This window comes from Gorilla gorilla, chromosome 21, assembly GCF_029281585.2.
Source record: "Gorilla gorilla gorilla isolate KB3781 chromosome 21, NHGRI_mGorGor1-v2.1_pri, whole genome shotgun sequence".
Taxonomy (NCBI): domain Eukaryota; kingdom Metazoa; phylum Chordata; class Mammalia; order Primates; family Hominidae; genus Gorilla; species Gorilla gorilla.
Window position 1 is genome coordinate 12,502,804 of NC_073245.2, and position 20,511 is coordinate 12,523,314.

The 20,511-nt window shown below is 41.6% G+C and overlaps 1 protein-coding gene across 1 annotated transcript in view; it reads left to right on the forward strand.

The window, feature by feature from the left end:
• The window catches only part of TMC2 (transmembrane channel like 2), a 105,987-nt gene that overhangs the window by 44,613 nt on the left and 40,863 nt on the right, over positions 1-20,511 (forward strand). The window contains exons 7-10 of the mRNA XM_055373524.2: positions 11,118-11,216; positions 13,637-13,779; positions 15,984-16,131; positions 20,080-20,268. Coding sequence (XP_055229499.2) covers positions 11,118-11,216; positions 13,637-13,779; positions 15,984-16,131; positions 20,080-20,268 — 579 coding nt within the window. The remainder of the gene's footprint in view (positions 1-11,117; positions 11,217-13,636; positions 13,780-15,983; positions 16,132-20,079; positions 20,269-20,511) is intronic.

Genomic DNA, 20,511 nt, shown 5'->3' on the forward strand with positions numbered 1-20,511 from the left:
GGTGCTGGGTACACAAGTGGGTCTACTTTAACAGCTTTCAGAGGAACAGTATGTGTGCATTTAGTATTTTCTTCCTCACAGGTGTATTAATTGGTTCTTCGATGACTTACTGACTCCTATTTTGTTATAAATGGTTCTGTGAGCATATTGAAGTCAATTCTATCTGCAGTTACATGCTTAACTTTTCTGCACAGCCACTTTCAGGACATTAAAAACCTTTCACATAATGTGAATTAAATCAGATTTATTGGAGGAGGTTGACCATGCATTATAATAGCCTTTGGTAGCAAAGGAGTGTTACATTATTCATAAAATTGTTGAATTCTTTTCTATATTACTCAAAATGTGTGCTTACAAATATGTCATTAACTAGCCTTTGTACTCTTTCATAAACACACCTAGAAATCAAGGGTTCTGAGTCCACTGAGCCCTACATATATTCTTATGCCAATATCACTCTCTGACCCAGAAGTTAGCATTTTAAACGTCACTGTCAAGCGTACACAAACACTCTTACACCAAGTCTGGTTCTCCCCAGGGGGAAAATATTGTCAAAAGCTAATAGGAAGTCTCATTTATCTCCTCCATAGTCAGGTAAATATGAAATGTTTTCCTCGGTAGTCAATGGGGAAATTTACCTTCACAAAGCTCTTGGCTTTCTTCTTGGAAGCTTTTATTCCATGAGAAGAGAGCACATTTAAATGCCACAGGCCTATGAGACATCTCTGAAATTTTGCTATGCAGTGGTCCATAAAAGGCAGGTTTGGGGGAAGTTGAGTAATTTTAAGGACACTCGGTTGCTTTTTAAAAGAGAACATTAAATTTGGTATAATTTATGTAAGTTTTTAATATTTTTATGAGGGAACATTTATTTTAAACAATAAAAACTTAGTGATTGGTGCATTCCAATGAAGCAGCCAAGATCTGAACCATTCGTGCTAGAGAACCTTGATTTGATTGACAGGTGATTGGGAAAACCATATTGGAGTGGGTTGAGAGTAAGAGAGAGAGAGAGATGCTTTGCTGGAAAGAGGAGCCTTGGCTTGGGAAGAAGGAGAAGGGAAGAAGGGAAATAGGGGAGAAGGGAAGAGGCTTAGACCAGGTAGGAGCCTGTTGCGGTAGGTCAGTGCTAGATCTGGGTAATATCAATGGGAATGGATTAAAAGAGAGGAATCAGAGTGAAGTGCACGGACAAGTCTTGATGACAGGTTGGATAACAGCAATTAGGGTGTGGGGTGTCTCAAGATGCCTTCTTATTTAGGATGATGGGAAATTGGCCATATGGGAATCAGACACATCCAAATTCATTGCACATCTAAAGGAAGTGTCCTGTTGGTCAAAGACACAGAGAGCTTCAGGGCTCAAGGGTTTTCAGCATAAGCTAAGGTTCAGAGATATCCCCATGACCCATGGATGTTTTAAAATGAAGCATAGTGAACCAGAGGGTCCAGGGATAAGAATAGTAGAAGTGCTCAAACATGACTTTTTAAAAAAAATTATTTATATATATATAGAGAGAGACAGAGCCTCATTCTATGTCCTGGGCTGGAGTGCAGTGGCACAGTCTTGGCTCACTGCAGCCTCCACCTCCTGGGTTCCAGCAATTCTCGTGCCTCAGCCTCCCAAGTAGCTGGGATTACAGGCACGCACCACCAGACCCGGCTAGTTTTTGTATTTTTAGTAGAGATGGGGTTTTGCCATGTTGGCCAGGCTGGTCTCAAACTCCTGACCTTAAGCGATCTGCTCACCTCAGCCTCCCAAAGTGTTGGGATTACAGGCATGAGCCACCATGCCTGGCCTTGAACGCAACTTTAACGAAACTTCTCCTTATATTCATTTTCCTTTTGCCACAAACTCTCAATACCACTTTATGAAATTAAACAGCTCTGAATGTAAGAATGAGCCTTGTTTATCTTTAATTGCCATTGCCTGCACAACCCAGGATGTCTACGTGATCCCTGAGGAACCCTCAGTTATGCTGCAGGAGCTGGCTGGCAAGGCCCCACTGGATGACAAGTTTATGTACTTCTCTTCCAACACTGGATGTATGTGAAAATCACCTGGGGGACTTTAAGAACACCAGATCTTAGGCTCACCCCCAGTCAAATAAATTTGACTCTGAGGGTATGGTCTTGTTATCTCTGTTTTAAAAGCTTCTGTGGAAAGCAGACTTCTATGATAACCTCCAATGATCCTTCTCTCCTGGTATTCATGTCCTTATGTAACGCCTCCCTTTGAATATAGGCTAGACCTAGAGACTTGCTTTTAACAAATAGAATATAGAATGGTTAGGTTATGAAAGATAGTGATTTCCACCTTGCTGGCAGAATTCTCTGTTGATTCCCCTCTTGGTTTGGGTGCTTTAATGAAGCAGTCTGACAGATTGGAGACGCCCACCTGGCAAGGAACTGAGTGTGGCCTTTGGACAATGGCCAGCAAGGAACTGAGGCCCTTAGTCCAGCAACCCAGCAACAACCACATAAGCATTTTTTTTTTTTTGAGATGGAGTCTTGCTCTGTCACCCAGGCTGAAGTGCAGTGGCATGATCTCAGCTCACTGCAACCTCTGCCACCCAGGTTCAAGCAATTCTCCTGCCTCAGCCTCCTGAGTAGCTGGGATTACAGGCATGTGCCACCACGCCTGGCTAATTTTTGTATTTTTAGTAGAGACGGGATTTCAGCATCTTGGCCAGGCTGGTCTTGAATCCTGACCTCATGATCCACCTGTCTTAGCCTCCCAAAGTGCTGGGATTACAGGTGTTAGCCACCACGCCCAGCCTCACATAAGCACATTTTAAGGCAGATTCTTCCCCAGTCGAACCTTCAAATGAGACCAAAGCAGAAATTTTGGTTGCAGCCTTGTGAAAGATCCTGGAAGCGAAGGACCCAGCTAAGCCATACCCAAAATGCTAGTCACAGAAACAGTGAGATAATAATTGTGTGTTTTTTTAAGCCTCTAACATTTTAGGGTAATTTGTTATATAGCAGTAGATGACTAATGCAGCTCCCCAGGTGATTCTATTATGCAGCTAGGGTTGAAAACTGCTAATGTACATTATAAGGTCTTTAAGGAAGCTGTGCTTTAGGTTTACATAGCAAGCATTCAGTCTGTAAACCTCTTATGATACTTCCCCTTAAAAATAACTACTAAATTATTTCAGACATATGAAAAGATATAATGAATGAGCCTACTTGCTCATCACCATGCCTAAAAAATGAAATATTACATATACATTGAAGTCCTCTAGCTGATTTTCCCCAATTTTATTACCTACATAACCCTCACTATCCTGAACTTTCCATTTCAACTTACATTTTAAAATTTAGTGACTTAAATACAGTCACTTCTTATTTTCTAAAATCACAGTGTATCTAAAGGTGTATCCCCTTTTGCATTACAGTAGAATTTTTTGTCTCATTTACAGCAAAGTTTGTCTTTTTTAGTTATTTTGTTCAAGAAAAAACTTTTGGCTTTACTGATTCTCTCTGAAATGTCTTTTTTTTTTTAATTCAGTCTTTTGGGGGGCACAATTTGCATCAAGTAAAATTTACTCCTTTTAGGTATACAATTCAATGACTTTTGACAAATGTATGATCAGGTAACCACCACACAACTGAAATATAGAACATTTCCATCGCCCCCTAAATTTCTCTAGTACCCACATTGCAAGCAATCTCCTCTCCCAGCTCCCAGCCCTTGACAACCAATGATTGATTTCTGATTTCTGTTCCCAAAGTTTTGCCCTTTTCAGAATATCATATAAATAGAAATATGTAGTATGCAGTTTTATTGTGTCTAACCTCTTTCAGTTGGTACAATGTCTTTGAAATTCATTCGTGTAGTTTATCAGTCATTTGTCCCTTTATTGCTGAAATGGAATTGAAAATTACAATGGGATTGTTAATATTCCACCATATGAGTATATCATAGTTTGTTATCCATTCACCAGCTCATGGACATTTCAGTTGTTTCTATTTGGAAACTATTATGAATAACTCTACTATAAAACATTCACTTTCAGGTCTTTTTCTTTTATATCTTTATTTTTATATTACTAATTTCTATCTTATATGTTTCATTTCTTTCCTTCTAATTTCTTGGGGTTTGTATTCATTATCTATTGCTGGGTAACAAGTTACTCCCTATTTTTTTGCTGAATACAACAACCATTTATTAGTATTTCTGTGGGTCAGGAATCCAGAAGTGGTTCTGGCTTGGGCTCTCCCACAGCCTACAGTCTAGGTTTTGACCAAGGCTACAATTATCTTGAGGCTGCACTGAAGAAGATCCACTTCCAAGCTCACTCACATGGCTATTGGCAGATCTCAGAAGATACAATTTCAAGCTTACTCACGTGGCTTCTGGCAGGCCTCAGAAAATCTGCTTCCAACCTTACTTATGTGGCTGTTCCCAAGGTTCAGGTACTCAGTGGCTATCGGCCAGAGACATCAGTTTCTTTCTACATAAGTTTTTCCATAGGCAAGCTCATAAGGTGGCAGCTTTCTTCTCCCAGAAGGAGAGAATCCAAGAAGGAAATAGAGCAAAAAGAAGCTTCCCACATAGAAGCCACCATTTTTTTATAACCTAATCTCAGAAATGACATTCCATCACTTCTGCCATATTTTATTCCTTAGTAGTGAGTCACTAAATCAAGCCCACACTCAGTGGGAGGGTATTATGGTACACAATAATAAATACCAGAGGCAGGGATCATGTGAGCCACCTCACAGGCTGCCTACCACATTGAACCCTCTGGTCCTCAGTGATTCACATCCCTTCCACGTGCAGAATACACTCGCCCCTCCTCAAGGCCTCTAAAAATCTCATTCTGGCATAGCATCAGCTCAGATTCCAAACTCTCACTCTAAATCAGTAGTTCAGGTGCAGATGAAGCTCCATGGGAGTAGCTCTTTAAATACAACTCCTTGAGTGCAGTTCTCTTTACCATGAGACTGAAAAGATGTTATCTGCACCAACACAACAAACATAAAATGGTGGGACAGGCATAAGATAAATGCTATAGACATGCCTGTGTTCAAACAGGAGAAAAATGGGAGGCACAAAGGAGTTATTGGCCCATAGCAAGTCTACAACTGTAGTAGGCTGTTCTTGTGTTGCTATGAAGAAATACCTGAGGCTGGGTAATTTATAAAGAAAAGAGGTTTAATTGGCTCATGGTTCTCCAGGCTGTACAGAAAGCAAAGTGCCAGCATCTGCTTCTGTTAAGGGCCTCAGGAAACTTAACATCATGATGGAAGGTGAAGGGGAACCAGCACATCACTTGGCGAGAGCAGGAGAAAGAGAGTGATTGGGAGTGGTCCTAGACTTTTAAACAACCATATCTCGCGTGAACTAACCCAGTGAGAACTCACTTGTCACCAAGGGGATGGTGCTAAGCCATTTATGAAGAATCTGCCCTCGTGATCCAATATGTCCCACCAGGCCCCACCTCCAACACTGGGAATCGCATTTCAACATGAGATTTGGAAGGGACAGACATTCAAATGACATCAATAACACAACACCCATTTATAAATTTTCCTCTCAATACCATTTTAGTTGCATTCCAAATACTTTGATATACATTGCCATTATTTATTTTTAGGTATTTTCTAATTTCCTTGTAATCTACAAGTTATTTATGAATAATTTTCAAGACTTTAATATATAGAAAGATTGGTGGCATTTTTTACTGGTTTTTAGTATAATTTTATAGTGATCATAGTGTATATTTTGTATGAAACTGATACTTTTTCATCACTTGGGACTTGCTTTATTTAGTTAGAATATGGTTAATTTTCCTAAATTTTTATATTATTTGCATGGTTCAAAATATTACTTGTATTCTACAAATTATCTATAATCTTACTAATTTTAGGGTAGCATGATCAATTGCTGAGTGAGATCAATTAAATCTCCTGCCATTGTCTTCTTCTCATTGTAATTATTATTTTTGTTTTATATATGTTAATGCCATGTTATTGGGCACATACAAATTTAAGATTGTTATGTGGTGAATTATATTGACTTATTTTCAAATGTTAAACCAGATTGCATTCTTGGAATAAACCCAACTAGGTTATTATGTATTATCTTTTTTATATATCATCTGATTTTGATTTGTGAATATTTTATCTAGAATTTTTGCATCTATTTTTGAGATAGTGGACTGTAAATATCCTTCTTATAATGTTCTTATATTTGGGGATCAATATTAGACCTCATAAAGTGATTTGGGAATGTTTCTTTTTTTATTATTCTCTTGAAGAATTTGTGTAAATTTTCCTGTGGTAGGTTTAGGTGAATTTTTAAAAATTTACTTCTTTTAATTGACAAATATAAATTGCATATATTTATGTTGTACAAAATGCTGTCTTGGAATGTGTATATATTGTGGAATGGTTAAATCAAGCTAATTAACATATGTATCACCTCATATACCTATACTTATCATTTATTTTTGGTGAGAACACTTAAAATCTATTCTCGTAGCAATTTTCCAGTATACAATACATTGTTATTAACTATAGTCACCATGTCGTACAATAGATCTCTTGAATTTATACTTCCTATCTAGCTGAAATTTTGTATCCTTTGACCAACATTTCCCAATCTCCCCAATTCCCTAAGTGAAGTTTTTGTTGTCATTGTTGATTTGTTGCTTTTTGTATATGTGGTAGGCAGAATTCTAAGAATGACCCTAAATGACTCTCAACCTTGTATAATCCCCTCCCCTTTGAGTATGGAGAGAACCTAGGAATGAGGTATCACTCCAAGGTTATTTGAGTGAGCCTAATTTAATCACATGAGCTCTTTAAAAGCCAAGAGTTTTCTCTGGCTGGTTGCAGAAGAAGTCACAGATATTCAAAACACGGGAAGGATTGAACACACCACTGCTGGCTTAAAGATGGAGGGAACCATGTAATGGGGAATGTGGGAGCCCTTGAGAGGCTTAGTGTGGCCACCATCTGCCACCCAGCAAGGAAACAGGGACCTCAGTCCTACAAGCACAAGGAAATGAATTCTGCCAACAATAAGTGAGCTTGGAAGAGGACTCCAGACCCCAGATGAGACCCTTAGCCCCTGCTGACTCTTTGATTTCAGTCTGGTGAGACCCTTAGCCCCTGCTGACTCTTTGATTTCAGTCTGGTGAGACCCTGAGCAGAGAATCCAGCCACACCATGCTAGACTGCTGACCTACAGAACTGTGAGCTAATAAATGGTGTTGCTTTAGGCCATCTTTGTGGTAATTTGTTACACAGCAATAGAAATCCAAAGCAGTAGATATCCAGCTTTGGATCTGTAGCACTTACTAAATCTTAAACTGTCTTTTGTCACATTGGGAAAATTCTCTGCCATAATCCCTTTAAATACTGTTTCTATGCCATTCCATCTTCTCTCTCCTTCTGGGACTACATATATGTGTGTGCCTTTGCATGTGTATTTGTGTGTGTGTGTGTGTGTGTGTGTGTGTGTGTCTTGTCTCAGTGAGCCTTGTCTCTGTATTTCCATGTATGCCTTATGCTCTTTTCAGTATCTTCCATCTTTTTCTCTATATATTTAAGTCTGGACTTTTTCAACCCTGTATTAAAATGTAGCCATTCTCTTTTCTGATCTGTATGTTCTTAAATCTGTCCATTGAGCTTTTAATTTCGATGATCACATGTTTCAGTTCTATAACTTCCATTTGATTGTTTTTATAGTTTCCAGTTCTCTACCAAAATGACTCATCTTGTCCCTTAATTCCTTAAGCATATTAATCAAACTTATTTTAAAGCTCATGACTGACAACTCCCTTATCTAGACTTCCTTTGAATCTGTTTTTATTGTTTAATTTTTCTTTTAGTTTTTAGTCAAGCCTTGTCTTCTCTTATAACTATTATTTTTGGCTGAGTGCTATGCATTGTTTGTGAGCAATTATTGAGATTTCTTATTCCACAGGTGGGAGAACTAACCAGGATGGTCTATATTTTTGTCTAATTTTACTTTCTGAGTAAAATCTTCCCAGGCCTCAACTAAAAGCTTGGGCTTTATCCAGATATCTTCCTATTTGCCGTGTGTGTGTGTGTGTGTGTGTGTGTGTGTGTGTGTGTGTGTGTGTGTGTGTGTGTGTGTGTGTGTAGATGGGGTTTTTCCATGTTGCCCAGGCTGGTCTTGAACTCCTGAGCTCAAGCGATCCACCTGCCTCAACCTCCCAAACCTATTTGTCCTTAAATTTCACTTTCATTTCATTCTTCAGCCCTTTGACTATTCCAAAGTTGCTGCATACTGTCTTTTATCTTTTAGCTGCTGTGATTGAAATCAACGAATAACTCATGGGGAACAGCAATGCACAATCACTTCTTCAGAATTTCTTTATCTCCTGGATCTTGGCAGCACAAGTCATGATTGTCCACTTGTCTAGTTGTTCTCAGTGAAAGAGTTTGTCCAAAGCAACTTCCCCTGCTTTTGCTGGCAGTACTGTTTGTTTGTTAATTTGTTTTTGAGACAAAGTCTCCCTCTGTCTCCCAGGCTGGAGTGCAGTGGCTCAATCTCGGCTCACTGCAAGCTCCGCCTCCCAGGTTCACGCCATTCTCCTGCCTCAGCCTCCCGAGTAGCTGGGACTACAGGCGCCTGCCACCACGCCCGGCTAATTTTTTGTATTTTTAGTAGACACAGGGTTTCACTGTGTTAGCCAGGATGGTCTCGATCTTCTGACCTCGTGATCTGCCCACCTCGGCTTCCCAAAGTGCTGGGATTACAGGTGTGAGCCACCGCGCATGGCCGGCAGTATTGTTTTTAATAGTAAAATCTGGAAACAATCCAAATGTCTATGAAGAGTAGACTGTGTAAATACATTATAGTATGTCCATACAATGCAATATTACATAACAGTGAAAATTAGAGAACTGTAGCTACAAATGTCAATATCAATGAATCTCAAAAGTGTAATGTTGTATGAAAAAAACAATTCATAGGAGAATACTTATGCATGATTCCATTTAACAGGCAAAACTAAAGCAAAACTAAACAGGCAAAACTAAACAATAAATGAGTAAAATATAGGGAAAAACAAGGGAATTGTTATCATAAAATGTACTACATCTTGGTTGCATCTTAGGATGCAAGAGGGATATAATTCAGGAGGGGCTTATCCAGGGTACTATAAAGGCCTGGAGATTTTCTGTTTCTTAAGCTAGCTAGTGGATATATAGTAGTTAATTTCCTTTTTATTATGATCAACTGTACATATAAGTTATACATATACTATTTTATGTATAACATGTTCCCCAATAAGAAAATAAATTTAAAACAAAGAAACAAAAAGAAATAAAAGGAAATTACCTAAAAATGAAGAGCCTATAAATTAAGAAACAAAGTAATTTTACATTAAATGGTGAAAAATACTAAAGCCTGTGTTACAAAAATCAAAAGAAACATGATGTATCCCTAGCCCTACTACTTTTCAATATTAATTTCTGCCACCTAATGCAATGTCAGGAAAATTAACATCTTACACACTTTGTACAAAAAAAATACAAAGTTATTTTGGTTTGCAGGTGATATGATTGTAAACCCCCCAAAAACTCCAATGATTTTATGAAAAACTACTAGAATCTAATAAACAAGTATATTGAGATGAGTGGAGTCATTTTAAAGACAAATGGCAGTGATTTTCTGTATATTTAATGTCCACTTAAAAGTAGAATTTAAAATTTTGACACAATGCAATAAATTTATAAAATAACTAGTAATACATTTAATAAATCAGAATATTTCTATGAGGAACCCTATAAAGAATTACTGGACAAAAATAAGACAATAAATGGAAGGATATATTCTTGGAAGGAAAAATTTAATCTCATTAAAAAGTCAATCCTTCCTAAATCAATATATAAATCTAATCCATTTCTGATTTTTTTTTACAATTAAGGATATGAATAAGGGCATATGTATAAGGGTATTAATAACAGAATTATATACATGTATAGAACTAGAAATACTTTAATGTCCAACAATAGGGGATTTGTTAAGTAAGTTTCTTGTACATATTTTTATTAGATATTTTTGAAGTCATTTTATTTGGGGAAATACCTTATAATGTAGGAAATTGATCACAAAATAATATTAGACTAAATAACTAGACTAAAATATATATAGAACTCAGAAATTAACTAAAAGAAAATATATAAATATCTAACAGTCATTATCTTTGGGTTTTGGCGCTGATAGGTAATTTTTAAAATGCTCTTCTGGCTGGGCACGGTGGCTCATGCCTGTAATCCCAGCACTTTGGGAGGCCAAGGTAGTAGGATCACTTGAGCCCAAGAGTTTGAGACCAGCCTGGGCAACATGGCAAAACCTTGTCTCTACTAAAAATACAAAAAATTAGCTGGGCATGGGGGTACACACCTGTAGTTCCCGCTACTCAGGAGGCTGAGGTGGGAGGATCACGTGAGCCAGGGAGGCAGAGGTTATTGCAATGAGCCGAGATGGAGCCACTGCACTCCAGCCTAGGTGATGAAGTGAGAACCTGTCTCAAAAAAGAAAGAAAAGAAAAGAGAAAAGAGAAGAAAAGAAAATAAAAGGAAAGGAAAAGAAAAGAAACGCTCTTCTGTACTTTTTCACATTTTTTACAATGAGTGTGTGTTACTCTTAAAATCAGGAAAGCGATCAATGTTATTTAAAGAAGAAAATAGAGCCGGGCTCAGTGGTTCACGCCTGTAATCCCGGCACTTTGGGAGGCCAAGGTGGGTGGATCACCTGAGGTCAGGGGTTCAAGACCAGCCTGGCCAACATGGTGAAATCCTGTCTCTACTAAAAATACAAAACAGCCAGGCATGTTGGCAGGCACCTGTAATCCCAGCTACTCGGGAGACTGAGGCAGGAGAATCACTTGAACCTGGGAGGCGGAGGTTACAGTAAGCTGAGACCGTGCCATTGCACTCCAGCCTGGGTGACAAGAGTGAAATTCCATCTCAAAAAATAAAAAATGAATTAAATTAATAAATACATAAAGAGAGAAGAAAATAGGTGTATTCCGCTCTGAGAAGGAAAGCATTTACCCCGGTATATGAATGTCTCTGTGTGTTTGTATTTCCTCCACTCATACTTGTGTCATTGTGTTTCTGCACAAGGTACTGATGGGCATGCCCTATGGGAGTATTCCCAGAAAGACAGTGCCTCGGGCTGAGGAAGAAAAGGCCATGGATTTTTCTGTCCTTTGGGATTTTGAGGTACTATTGTCAACATGCCAATGAACTTCCATTTGTGATTATAAAGGCTAAAGACTGCATGGATAAGTATGAAATAGTGCGTTTAATTATTGAAAAACCATTGCTTTAATAGGATCCCAGCACTAAGCTAAATGAGCTTGCAAACCATGTCTCTGCACAGTCTTCCCAGGTCTCCTTCACGCACTGCTCTCTCCAGCCACACTCTGACAGATGTAGGCCCCCCATGCAGCCACTGCACCTCTCTGTCTGCCAGGTCTCTGTAAGGTGATCTCACGGTATGCTTTTCTTTCCTCATTCCCACATTAAGGCCCCAGATCTATCTCCACTCCAGGCTTCCCCCAAGTTTCACATGACATGTTCAACTGAATGTCCTACTTGCTCTTCAAATGCAACACCTATCCAGCCAAAACCCACATCTCTTTTTCCCAGCTCCTTTATTGGAATCACCATTCATCCAATCATCCATGTCTGAAGCCTGAAAATCATCCCACGCTTCTCCCTCTTCCTCACCAACCACCCCCCACTGCCATCCAACCAACCACTAAATCTGAGCCTACCTACTAAATATTTCTTAAATCTTTTGTAAACCCAATTGTATTAGTTCATGTTCACACTACTACCTGAGACTGTGTCATTTATAAATAAATGGGTTTAATTGGTTCACAGTTCCGCATGGCTGGGGAGGCCTCAAGAAACTTGCAATCACAGTGAAAGGCAAAGGGGAAGCAAGGCACTTCTTACATGGCAGCAGAAGACAGAGAGCACAGGGGAAATGCCAGAAACTTATCAGAACAACCAGATCTCACCAGAACTCCCTCCCTATCATGAGAACAGCATGGGGGAAACTGTCCCCGTGATCCGTTCACCTCCCACCGGGTCCCTCCCTCAACACCTGGGGATTACAATTCAAGATGAGATTTGGCTGGGGACACAGAGCCAAACCATATCACCAATTAAGAACCTTGGCTTTTATTCCATTTGGGAATGAGAATCAATGAATATCTGAGGAGGAAGAAAATCAGTGAATATCTGGACTGAGTAAGAAAAAGACACGGAATTTTTCATCCTTCGAGATTTCAAGGTGCTATTGCCAATGTACCAATGAACTCCCACTTGTGATTGTAAGGCCTAAAGATTGCATGTGTGAGTGTGAAACAGTGGACTTGATTATTGAAAAACCAGTTCTTTAATCAAATAGGATCCCATCATTAGGCAAAATGCGTTTTCCCATCTCTTTTACCTTCATTCTGAATAACTTCCTCCCTTTACCGGAACTACTGTCAGAATCATCTACCTCTCCTCCCTGCCTTGGCTTGGCTCCTAAAATTTCCATTTCCTTTGTTGCTGGAGTGATCTTTATAAAATGCAGATCTGACCCTGTCACTCCCCTACCTCAAATTTTCATTGATTCTCATTCCCAGTGGAATAAAAGCCAGTGTTCTTAATTGGGTTTACAAAGGAACTGTTCATGACCTGGCTGCTCCCTACCTCTCCAGTAATACCTCACACTTTAGTGCCCCAGTGCCACCAAGCTTTGGGGAAGTCCCTGCACACATCACACACTGTCATTGCCTCTCTGCCTTTGCTTATGGCTCTCTGCCTGCAGCACTCTTCCCTCCTTTGTGAGCTTCACACCCCCATGCCTCTGGAGGCTTAGTCTGCAGCTCCAAGGGCTTGCTAAGGCTGGGAGGCATGGCTGTAGTGCTGCCCACAGCAAGTCATTGCTGCTGCCATCCTTCACTCTCAAAGTCAGATTGGAGACCCTTCAGAAAGTTATTTGGAACAGGGGTTCCCAACTATACTGTTACTAAGGATTCCTTTTTTTTTTTTTTTTTTTTTTGAGACAGAGTCTCTCTCTGTTGCCCAGGCTGGAGTGCGCGGGCATGATCTCTGCTCACTGCAACCTCCACCTCACAGGTTCAAGTGATTCTCCTGCCTCAGTCTCCCAAGTAGCTGAGATTACAGGCACCTGCTATAACACCTGGCAAATTTTTATATTTTTAGTAGAGACAAGGTTTCACTGCGTTAGCCAGGTTGGTCTTGAACCCCTGGCCTCAAGTGATCTGCCCACTTCAGCCTCCCAAAGTGCTGGGATTACGGGCGTGAGCCACAGTGCCCAACCCCCTATCCCTAATTTGATCCCAAATGTTAACAACACTCTCTTCTCCCTCCCATGTCTCCATGCACTCTATGTAATGAGGAAATAGAGGGAATGAAGGAGAGAAAGAAGGGGAGATATGGAGGGGCTCTGGAGCCACTGGAGGAGGTGAAGGGAAGAACAAGAATATCTGGAACTCTTCCTTCGGCCCTTTAGATTTGGTTAAGACTCTGAGAAAGAAATCCCTGGTAGAATAGACATGTCTGGTAACCACCAGCTCTGAGCTTACCAACCAAGAGCATTTGGCTTTGCTGTCCCCCAGGGCTATGTCAAGTACTCTGCACTCTTCTATGGCTACTACAACAACCAGAGGACCATCGGGTGGCTGAGGTACCGGCTGCCTATGGCTTACTTTATGGTGGGGGTCAGCGTGTTCGGCTACAGCCTGATTATTGTCATTCGATCGTAAGTATGACCGTCTCATCTGCAGGCTTTGACTTCACAGCCACAGCTCACTCTCCTGGCCACTCTATGCCTACCTCCCTTCTGGTGGGGCATTCAGAGAGAAAACAGGAAATTAACACAGAAAGCATATGCACATTATAATTTGTGGTATGAAAGACATGAACCAGGCCATGTGGGATGTGCTGGGAAATAGGATTGAAACCCCTTTGGATGAGGCTGAGAACGCCAGCCATGCTGAAATTCTGGGGAGCAGCATTTTAGACAAAAGAAGAGCATGTGCAAAGGCCCTGAGGCCGCAAATAGCCTAGTGTTTTCCCAAACTGCCAAAAGGCCAGTGTGGCTTGAGAGGGAGCATAGTACCTAGTAAGGTAGGCCTGGAGGTTTGTCAGGCCTGTTTTTGCTTTTGTCCAGAGCTCAGCTTCCTCTAAAAAACTCTTCTGCTCCTCCAAACTCTAGCTTGTGTGTTAGAACCAAGGCTGGCATATAGAAAGATACAACCAAATAAACTTATACTAAATAAATGTATGTGGCAGTGATTAACCATGGCGGCCTCTCTGGCCCCAACTCTACTTGTCTCTGTGGTCAGAAGTGGCCTTTTAATATGTCTGTAACTCTTAATTCCTATTCTCTGAAAACTTGGCCCAGCCCATGGATTGATTGCCTTCTTCAGAATCAGGGGACCCCATCAGCTGTGGCTGGGGGTCGCGGAGTGGAAGGCACTGTCTCCTACACAAACCTATCCACCTGGGCCCACTCTCCCTTCAGCACAGACATGAGGGGTCACTTCTCCCAGAAGAGTGTGGGTGGCTGTGTCTCCAGGAGAGGAGTGGAGCACTGGGTAGAGTGAAGTCTGGGTACAGCCCCTGAAAGGGCAATGGGGACGCTTGGTTTTCTATCACATGGTCTCAGGCGGAAATGCTGTTGTTCCCAAGACCCTGCCCAGCACTCGACAGTGACCACTGGGTGATCTCTGACTGCACAGCACTATCAGGCAAAAGGAAAAGAACAAGGAGACAGGCTTGCTTTTATTCTTAGCCCTCATGTTGTTACTTTGTCCCTGCTCTCACCCCAGATAAATATAGAAATATGGAAAGTTTTCGTGACAAACCAAAAAAGCTAACTAAGCCCTGTGGAACAGCAAATCCAGAAAGCCAACATATTAGGGAAGATGACAAACCCCTCATAGTATCTTATAGCACCCCTGTTTGGAATTCTGTGATTCCCACAGGGTCAAACTCTAGGGAGCATAGGTTGAAGACAGGTAGGATGAAATAGGAAGGTCCAAGGTGCTTTCAGCCAAACTTGATTAAGAAAAGGATATATGACCTGATTGTATTAGGACGGTGCAAAAGTAATTGATGGTTTTGCAATTAAAAGTAGTACCGGGCCGGGTGTGGTGGCTCACACCTGTAATCCCAGCACTTTGGGAGGCCGAGGCAGGCAGATCACCTGAGGTCAGGAGTTCAAGACCAGCCTGGCCAACATGGCAAAACCCCATCTCTACCAAAAATACAAAAAATTAGCCAGGCGTCCTGGCAGGTGTTTGTAATCCCAGCTACTCGGGAGGCTGAGACAGGAGAATTGCTTAAACCCGGGAGGTGGAGGCTGCAGTGAGCCAAGATCAGGCCACTGCACTCCAGCCTGGACGACAGAGCGAGACTCTGTTACCAAAAAAAAAAAAAGTAGCACAACAAAGTAGCACCAGCCACCTCAGTGTGTTTTGCATTTTATATCAGAAAAAAAAAATACATATATATGTGTGTGTGTGTGTGTGTGTGTGTGTGTGTGTGTGTGTGTGTGTGTGTGTGTGTTCTATCCAAGAAAATAGATGACTTAGAAGGGGATGTTCCTGTTTGAGAATAGACTCCCCGTATAGAGTTCTCAAACTGCATTTGCAGATGAGTCAAGCCACAGGAAATCGGGTGTAGGGAAGAAAACATGGTCACGTGTCTTGTCTCCTGCAGGCTTTTTATTACCTCATTGATACCATGTGTGCTTTCAGGGGACTCTGAATTTGGGGGGAAAGGTGACCTGGCTATCCTCAAAGCTGTCTTGGCTCAAGTCCCTGCCTGGCTTGTTTTGTCACTGAATGTCAGCTACCTGTTTATCTGTTACCTGTGTCCAAGACTGGCTAGGCCAAGGTTCCCTGGGGGTGACACAGCAGAAAGAGGGCAGACGTCACAACAGTGCTGTGTGCCCTACAGGATGGCCAGCAATACCCAAGGAAGCACAGGCGAAGGGGAGAGTGACAACTTCACATTCAGCTTCAAGATGTTCACCAGCTGGGACTACCTGATCGGGAATTCAGAGACAGCTGACAACAAATATGCATCCATCACCACCAGCTTCAAGGTAGTCACCCCAGGGCAGTTCCCACTTCCAGAGAACTCTAGGTCCCTCTGGTCATTGAGAGACTTCTCCCAGCTGGGACATAGAAAATAAGGTCCTCAAATAATTTGTGGCAAGAGCCTTCCCAGAAATGTGAGCCCAGTTTTCAAGCCCTTAAGTAAGAATGTTCGTGGCTGGTACCCACTGTCTCTTTCTTTTCTTTTCTTTTTTTTTTTTTTTTTTTGAGACAGCATCTCTCTCCCATTGCCCAGGCTGGAGTGCAGTGGTGTGCTCTCAGCACACTACAACCTCTGCCTCCTGGGCTCAAGCGATCCTCCTGCCTCAGCCTCCCGAGTAGCTGGGACTACAGGTGCCTGCCACTATGCCCAGCTAATTTTTTTTTTTTGTATTTTTAGTAGAGATGGGGTTTTACCATGTTGGTCAGGCTGGTCTTGAACTCCTGACCTCAAGTGATCTGCCCTCCTGCACCTCCCAAAGTGCTGGGATTACAGACATGAGCCACCACGCCCAGCCTGTCTGTTTCTTAATATGACAGAGTATCCTGGATGCTGAGACCTGGTGCTGCCTGTTTCTACGTGAAACACATTTCTGCTGGAATAAGTGGAAGGACTCATTTGGGGAAAGCATTTCTCAACTTTTTCTGCATACTAGAATCACCTGAGGAGCTTAAAAGATCTCCTGGGATCCACTAACAGAGACTCTGATATAACTGGCCTGGAGTAGGGTCCTGACATTGGTTTTTCAAAAGCTCCCCAAGTGATTAGAATACTCAGAAACAGCCGAGAACCCTGGTTTGGGGGTGTGGGAATAAAGAAATCAACCCTGATGGCTGTGCCAAAATCTCAGAAATCACCACTGAAGAACTTATTCATGTAACCAAACACCACCTGTTCCCCAGAAAGCTAGTGAAATGAAAAAAAAAAAAAAAGAATTTGAACTTGGTAGTTGGAAAATAACAAAGAGAGAGAAAGGGAGACAGAGTGAAAGCTTGGTGACAGAAGGCTAGCAATATGGTCTGTGCAGATCAGTCCCACGGGGGCTGAGGTGGGCAAACCTTTGCACGTGTGTGGGATTCTGACTGAGAGGTTTCCTTCACAGACCTTGCCTCTATATTTATTTATTTATTTATTTATTTATTGAGACAGAGTGTCGCTCTGTCACCCAGGCTGGAGTGTAGTGGCAAATTCTCAGCTCACTGCAACCTCCGGCTCCTGGGTTCAAGTGATTCTCCTGCTTCAGCCTCTTGAGTAGCTGGGATTACAGGTGCACATCACCATGCCCGGCTAATTTTTTTGTATTTTTAGTAGAGACATGGTTTCACCAGGCCAGTCTCAAACTCCTGACCTCAAGTGATCTGCCCGCCTCAGCCTCCCAAAGTGCTGGGATTACAAGCATGAGCCACCGTGCCCAGCCCACGTCTCTACTTTAAAATCACCATTTATTTTCTAAACAAGAGTTTTTTTTATGTGAAGTGCTGCTGACAAAGTTTCCATCATTTTCCAGTGAGACTGGGTGTTGTTTATTTATGTGACTGGTATAAAAACAGGCATGGGGGGTTCTGAAAACAAAGCAAAACAAACACAGTTCCATGAGATAATAAAAGAGCCAGAAAGTTTCCTGGGTGTACATGTCCAAAAAAAAGGTACAACAAAGCAGAAAAACCCTTCTGAGGGTGCATAATAAACAAAGGACTATTTTAGGGTTCTAAGTTGCAGTTGAAGCATATGTATAATTGAGTGGTTGGGTTTGCATATTTAAAAAATAAAAAGTATTTTTAGTAGAGATGGGGTTTCACCATTTTGGCCAGGCTGGTCTTGAACTCCTGACCTCAAATGATCCACCTGCCAATCCCAGCTACTCGGCAGGCTGAGGCAGAAGAATCTCTTGAATCCAAAAGACAGAAGTTGCGGTGAGCCAAGATCACACCACTGCATTCCAGCCTGAGTGACAGAGTGAGACTCTGGCTCAAAACGAATGAATGAATGGGATAATGTTAAAAAAAAAAAAAAGAAAAAAGATGAAATCAACCCTATGTTTCTTTCAATCCACACACAAATAATTTCTTTACAAGAGAGGTTTGAGGAGTTCTACAGAACTATAGCTCATATAAAATAACCACCCAGCTGGGAAGCAAATGAATGAAGGCCAAAGCTGTAATGCTGAAGCACTGTACATTGTACTTTGCCCCCGTGATTGTAAAAACCATTCCAAGTTCTTCGTTTTGTTTTTTCTTTAATTAAATTTTTTGGAGACAAGGTCTCACTCTGGCTGGAGTGCCACGCCCAGTTAAATTTTTCTATTTTTTGTAGAGATGAAGTCTCTCACTATGTCACCCAGGCTGGTCTCAAATTCCTGGCCTCAAGCCATCTTCCCTCCCTGGCCTCCCAAAGCACTGGGATTACAGGTGTGAGCCACTGCACCCAGCTCCCATTCCAAGTTCTTTATGGCTCAATATTTCTCCTGTCTGATCAGTCAAGCTTTCTTTCCCCCAGGACCTAGCGAAGCTCACATTTACACTGCAACTGTGCTTGGTTCTCTTTTCTTTGTCCCTCTCCTCTCTTGAATTCCTTCCTGCTGTCCACTGACTGATGCTTGCAGATGGCAGGGACACCCACTAGGAAAAGGGCTTGAGCTCAGCAACTCACAGCATGGGTTTCCCAGCCCTAGAGCCCAGTGGGCTTTGCAGTGCATGGAGCAGGGAGCTGACTCTGTCTCCTCTCCTTCTCCTTCTTACAGCAATGGGGGGCTTATGGCCACTTCCATCCAAAGCCAGGGTAGGGGTGACTGGGGGCTTTGACTTTTCCTCCAGGACTGTGAGAGAGGGACAAAGAAGATCAATGTCTTTGAAACACTTTGAACATGTGAGAAGTAAAATGACTTCTTTTGTAAGTTTATTAAAAGAGACATAATATACTTGTATAACAGAATAGATGTGAAAATTCTGTGAATTAAGACTTTGGGGTCTGGGAGAGCTCATTTTTCATCCTGGTTCTACCAATTACTCTGTGTCTAGGGCACAAGTTTAATAATCAAAAATCAATTTTTATATACTAACAGAAAACAATTAGAAAATAAGTTTAAGGCCGGGCACAGTGGCTCATGCCTGTAATCCCAGCACTTTGGGAGGCTGAGACAGGTGGATCACCTAAGGTCAGGAGTTTGAGACCAGCCTGGACAACATGGGGAAACCCTGCCTCTACTAAAGATACAAAAATTAGCCAGGTGTGGCTGGGTGTGGTGGCTCACGCCTGTAATCCCAGAACTTTGGGACGCTGAGGCGGGCAGATCATGAGGTCAATAGATCGAGACCATCCTGGCTAACACAGTGAAACCCTGTCTCTACTAAAAATACAAAAAAAATTAGCCGGGCATGGTGGCGGGTGCCTGTAGTTCCAGCTACTTGGGAGGCTGAGGCAGGAGAATGGCGTGAACCTGGGAGGCGGAGCTTGCAGTGAGCCGAGATTGTGCCACTGCACTCCAGCCTGGGTGACAGAGCAAGACTCGGTCTCAAAAAAAAAAAAAAAAAAAATTAGCCAGGTGTGGTGGTGGGCACCTGTAATCCCAGCTACTCAGGAGGCTGAGGCAGGAGAATCACTTGAACCCAGGAGGTGGTGAGCCGAGATTGCACCATTGCACCCCAGCCTGAGCAACAAGAGCAAAACTCTGTCTCAAAAAAGAAAAAAAGAGGGACAATGCACGGAAAGTACCACGTCTGACACATGGTGACTATTTAAGAAATCTAAGTGTTTCTTATATGTACTGGAATAGCAATAACAACAAACATATTTTTCTAAAGAAAATAATTATCCATAGGGCACAGGGCATTACATCATCTCCTCTGTATTATTTCATTTCTGGAAATATAGAAAGTACTATTTTCAGGGACCCAACAGCCATGGTTCTGGCATTTCTGGCCTGACATTTATGCACATCTCATTTTCGCACATTAAGGAATCAATAGTGGATGAACAAGAGAGTAACAAAGAAGAAAATATCCATCTGACAAGATTTCTTCGTGTCCTGGCCAACTTTCTCATCATCTGCTGTTTGTGTGGAAGTGGGTACCTCATTTACTTTGTGGTTAAGCGATCCCAGCAATTCTCCAAAATGCAGAATGTTAGCTGGTATGAAAGGAATGAGGTAAGAAAAACATCGCTGATGAACTGAAGGTTGAACTGAAGGTTGATGGCAAATACTGAAATCACTGGTTCCTATGCCATTCATTTGATTTATCAAAAGTCTGGATTATAGGCTTGTTTTAATAAGTGAAATTACATCCCCTTCCAGTCAAATAGCATGAATATCCTGAAGAAAAAGTCACCTATTATTAGGTTTTGGGAACTGGCTTTTACAACTAGAAAAACTGGATTAGCAACTGGATAG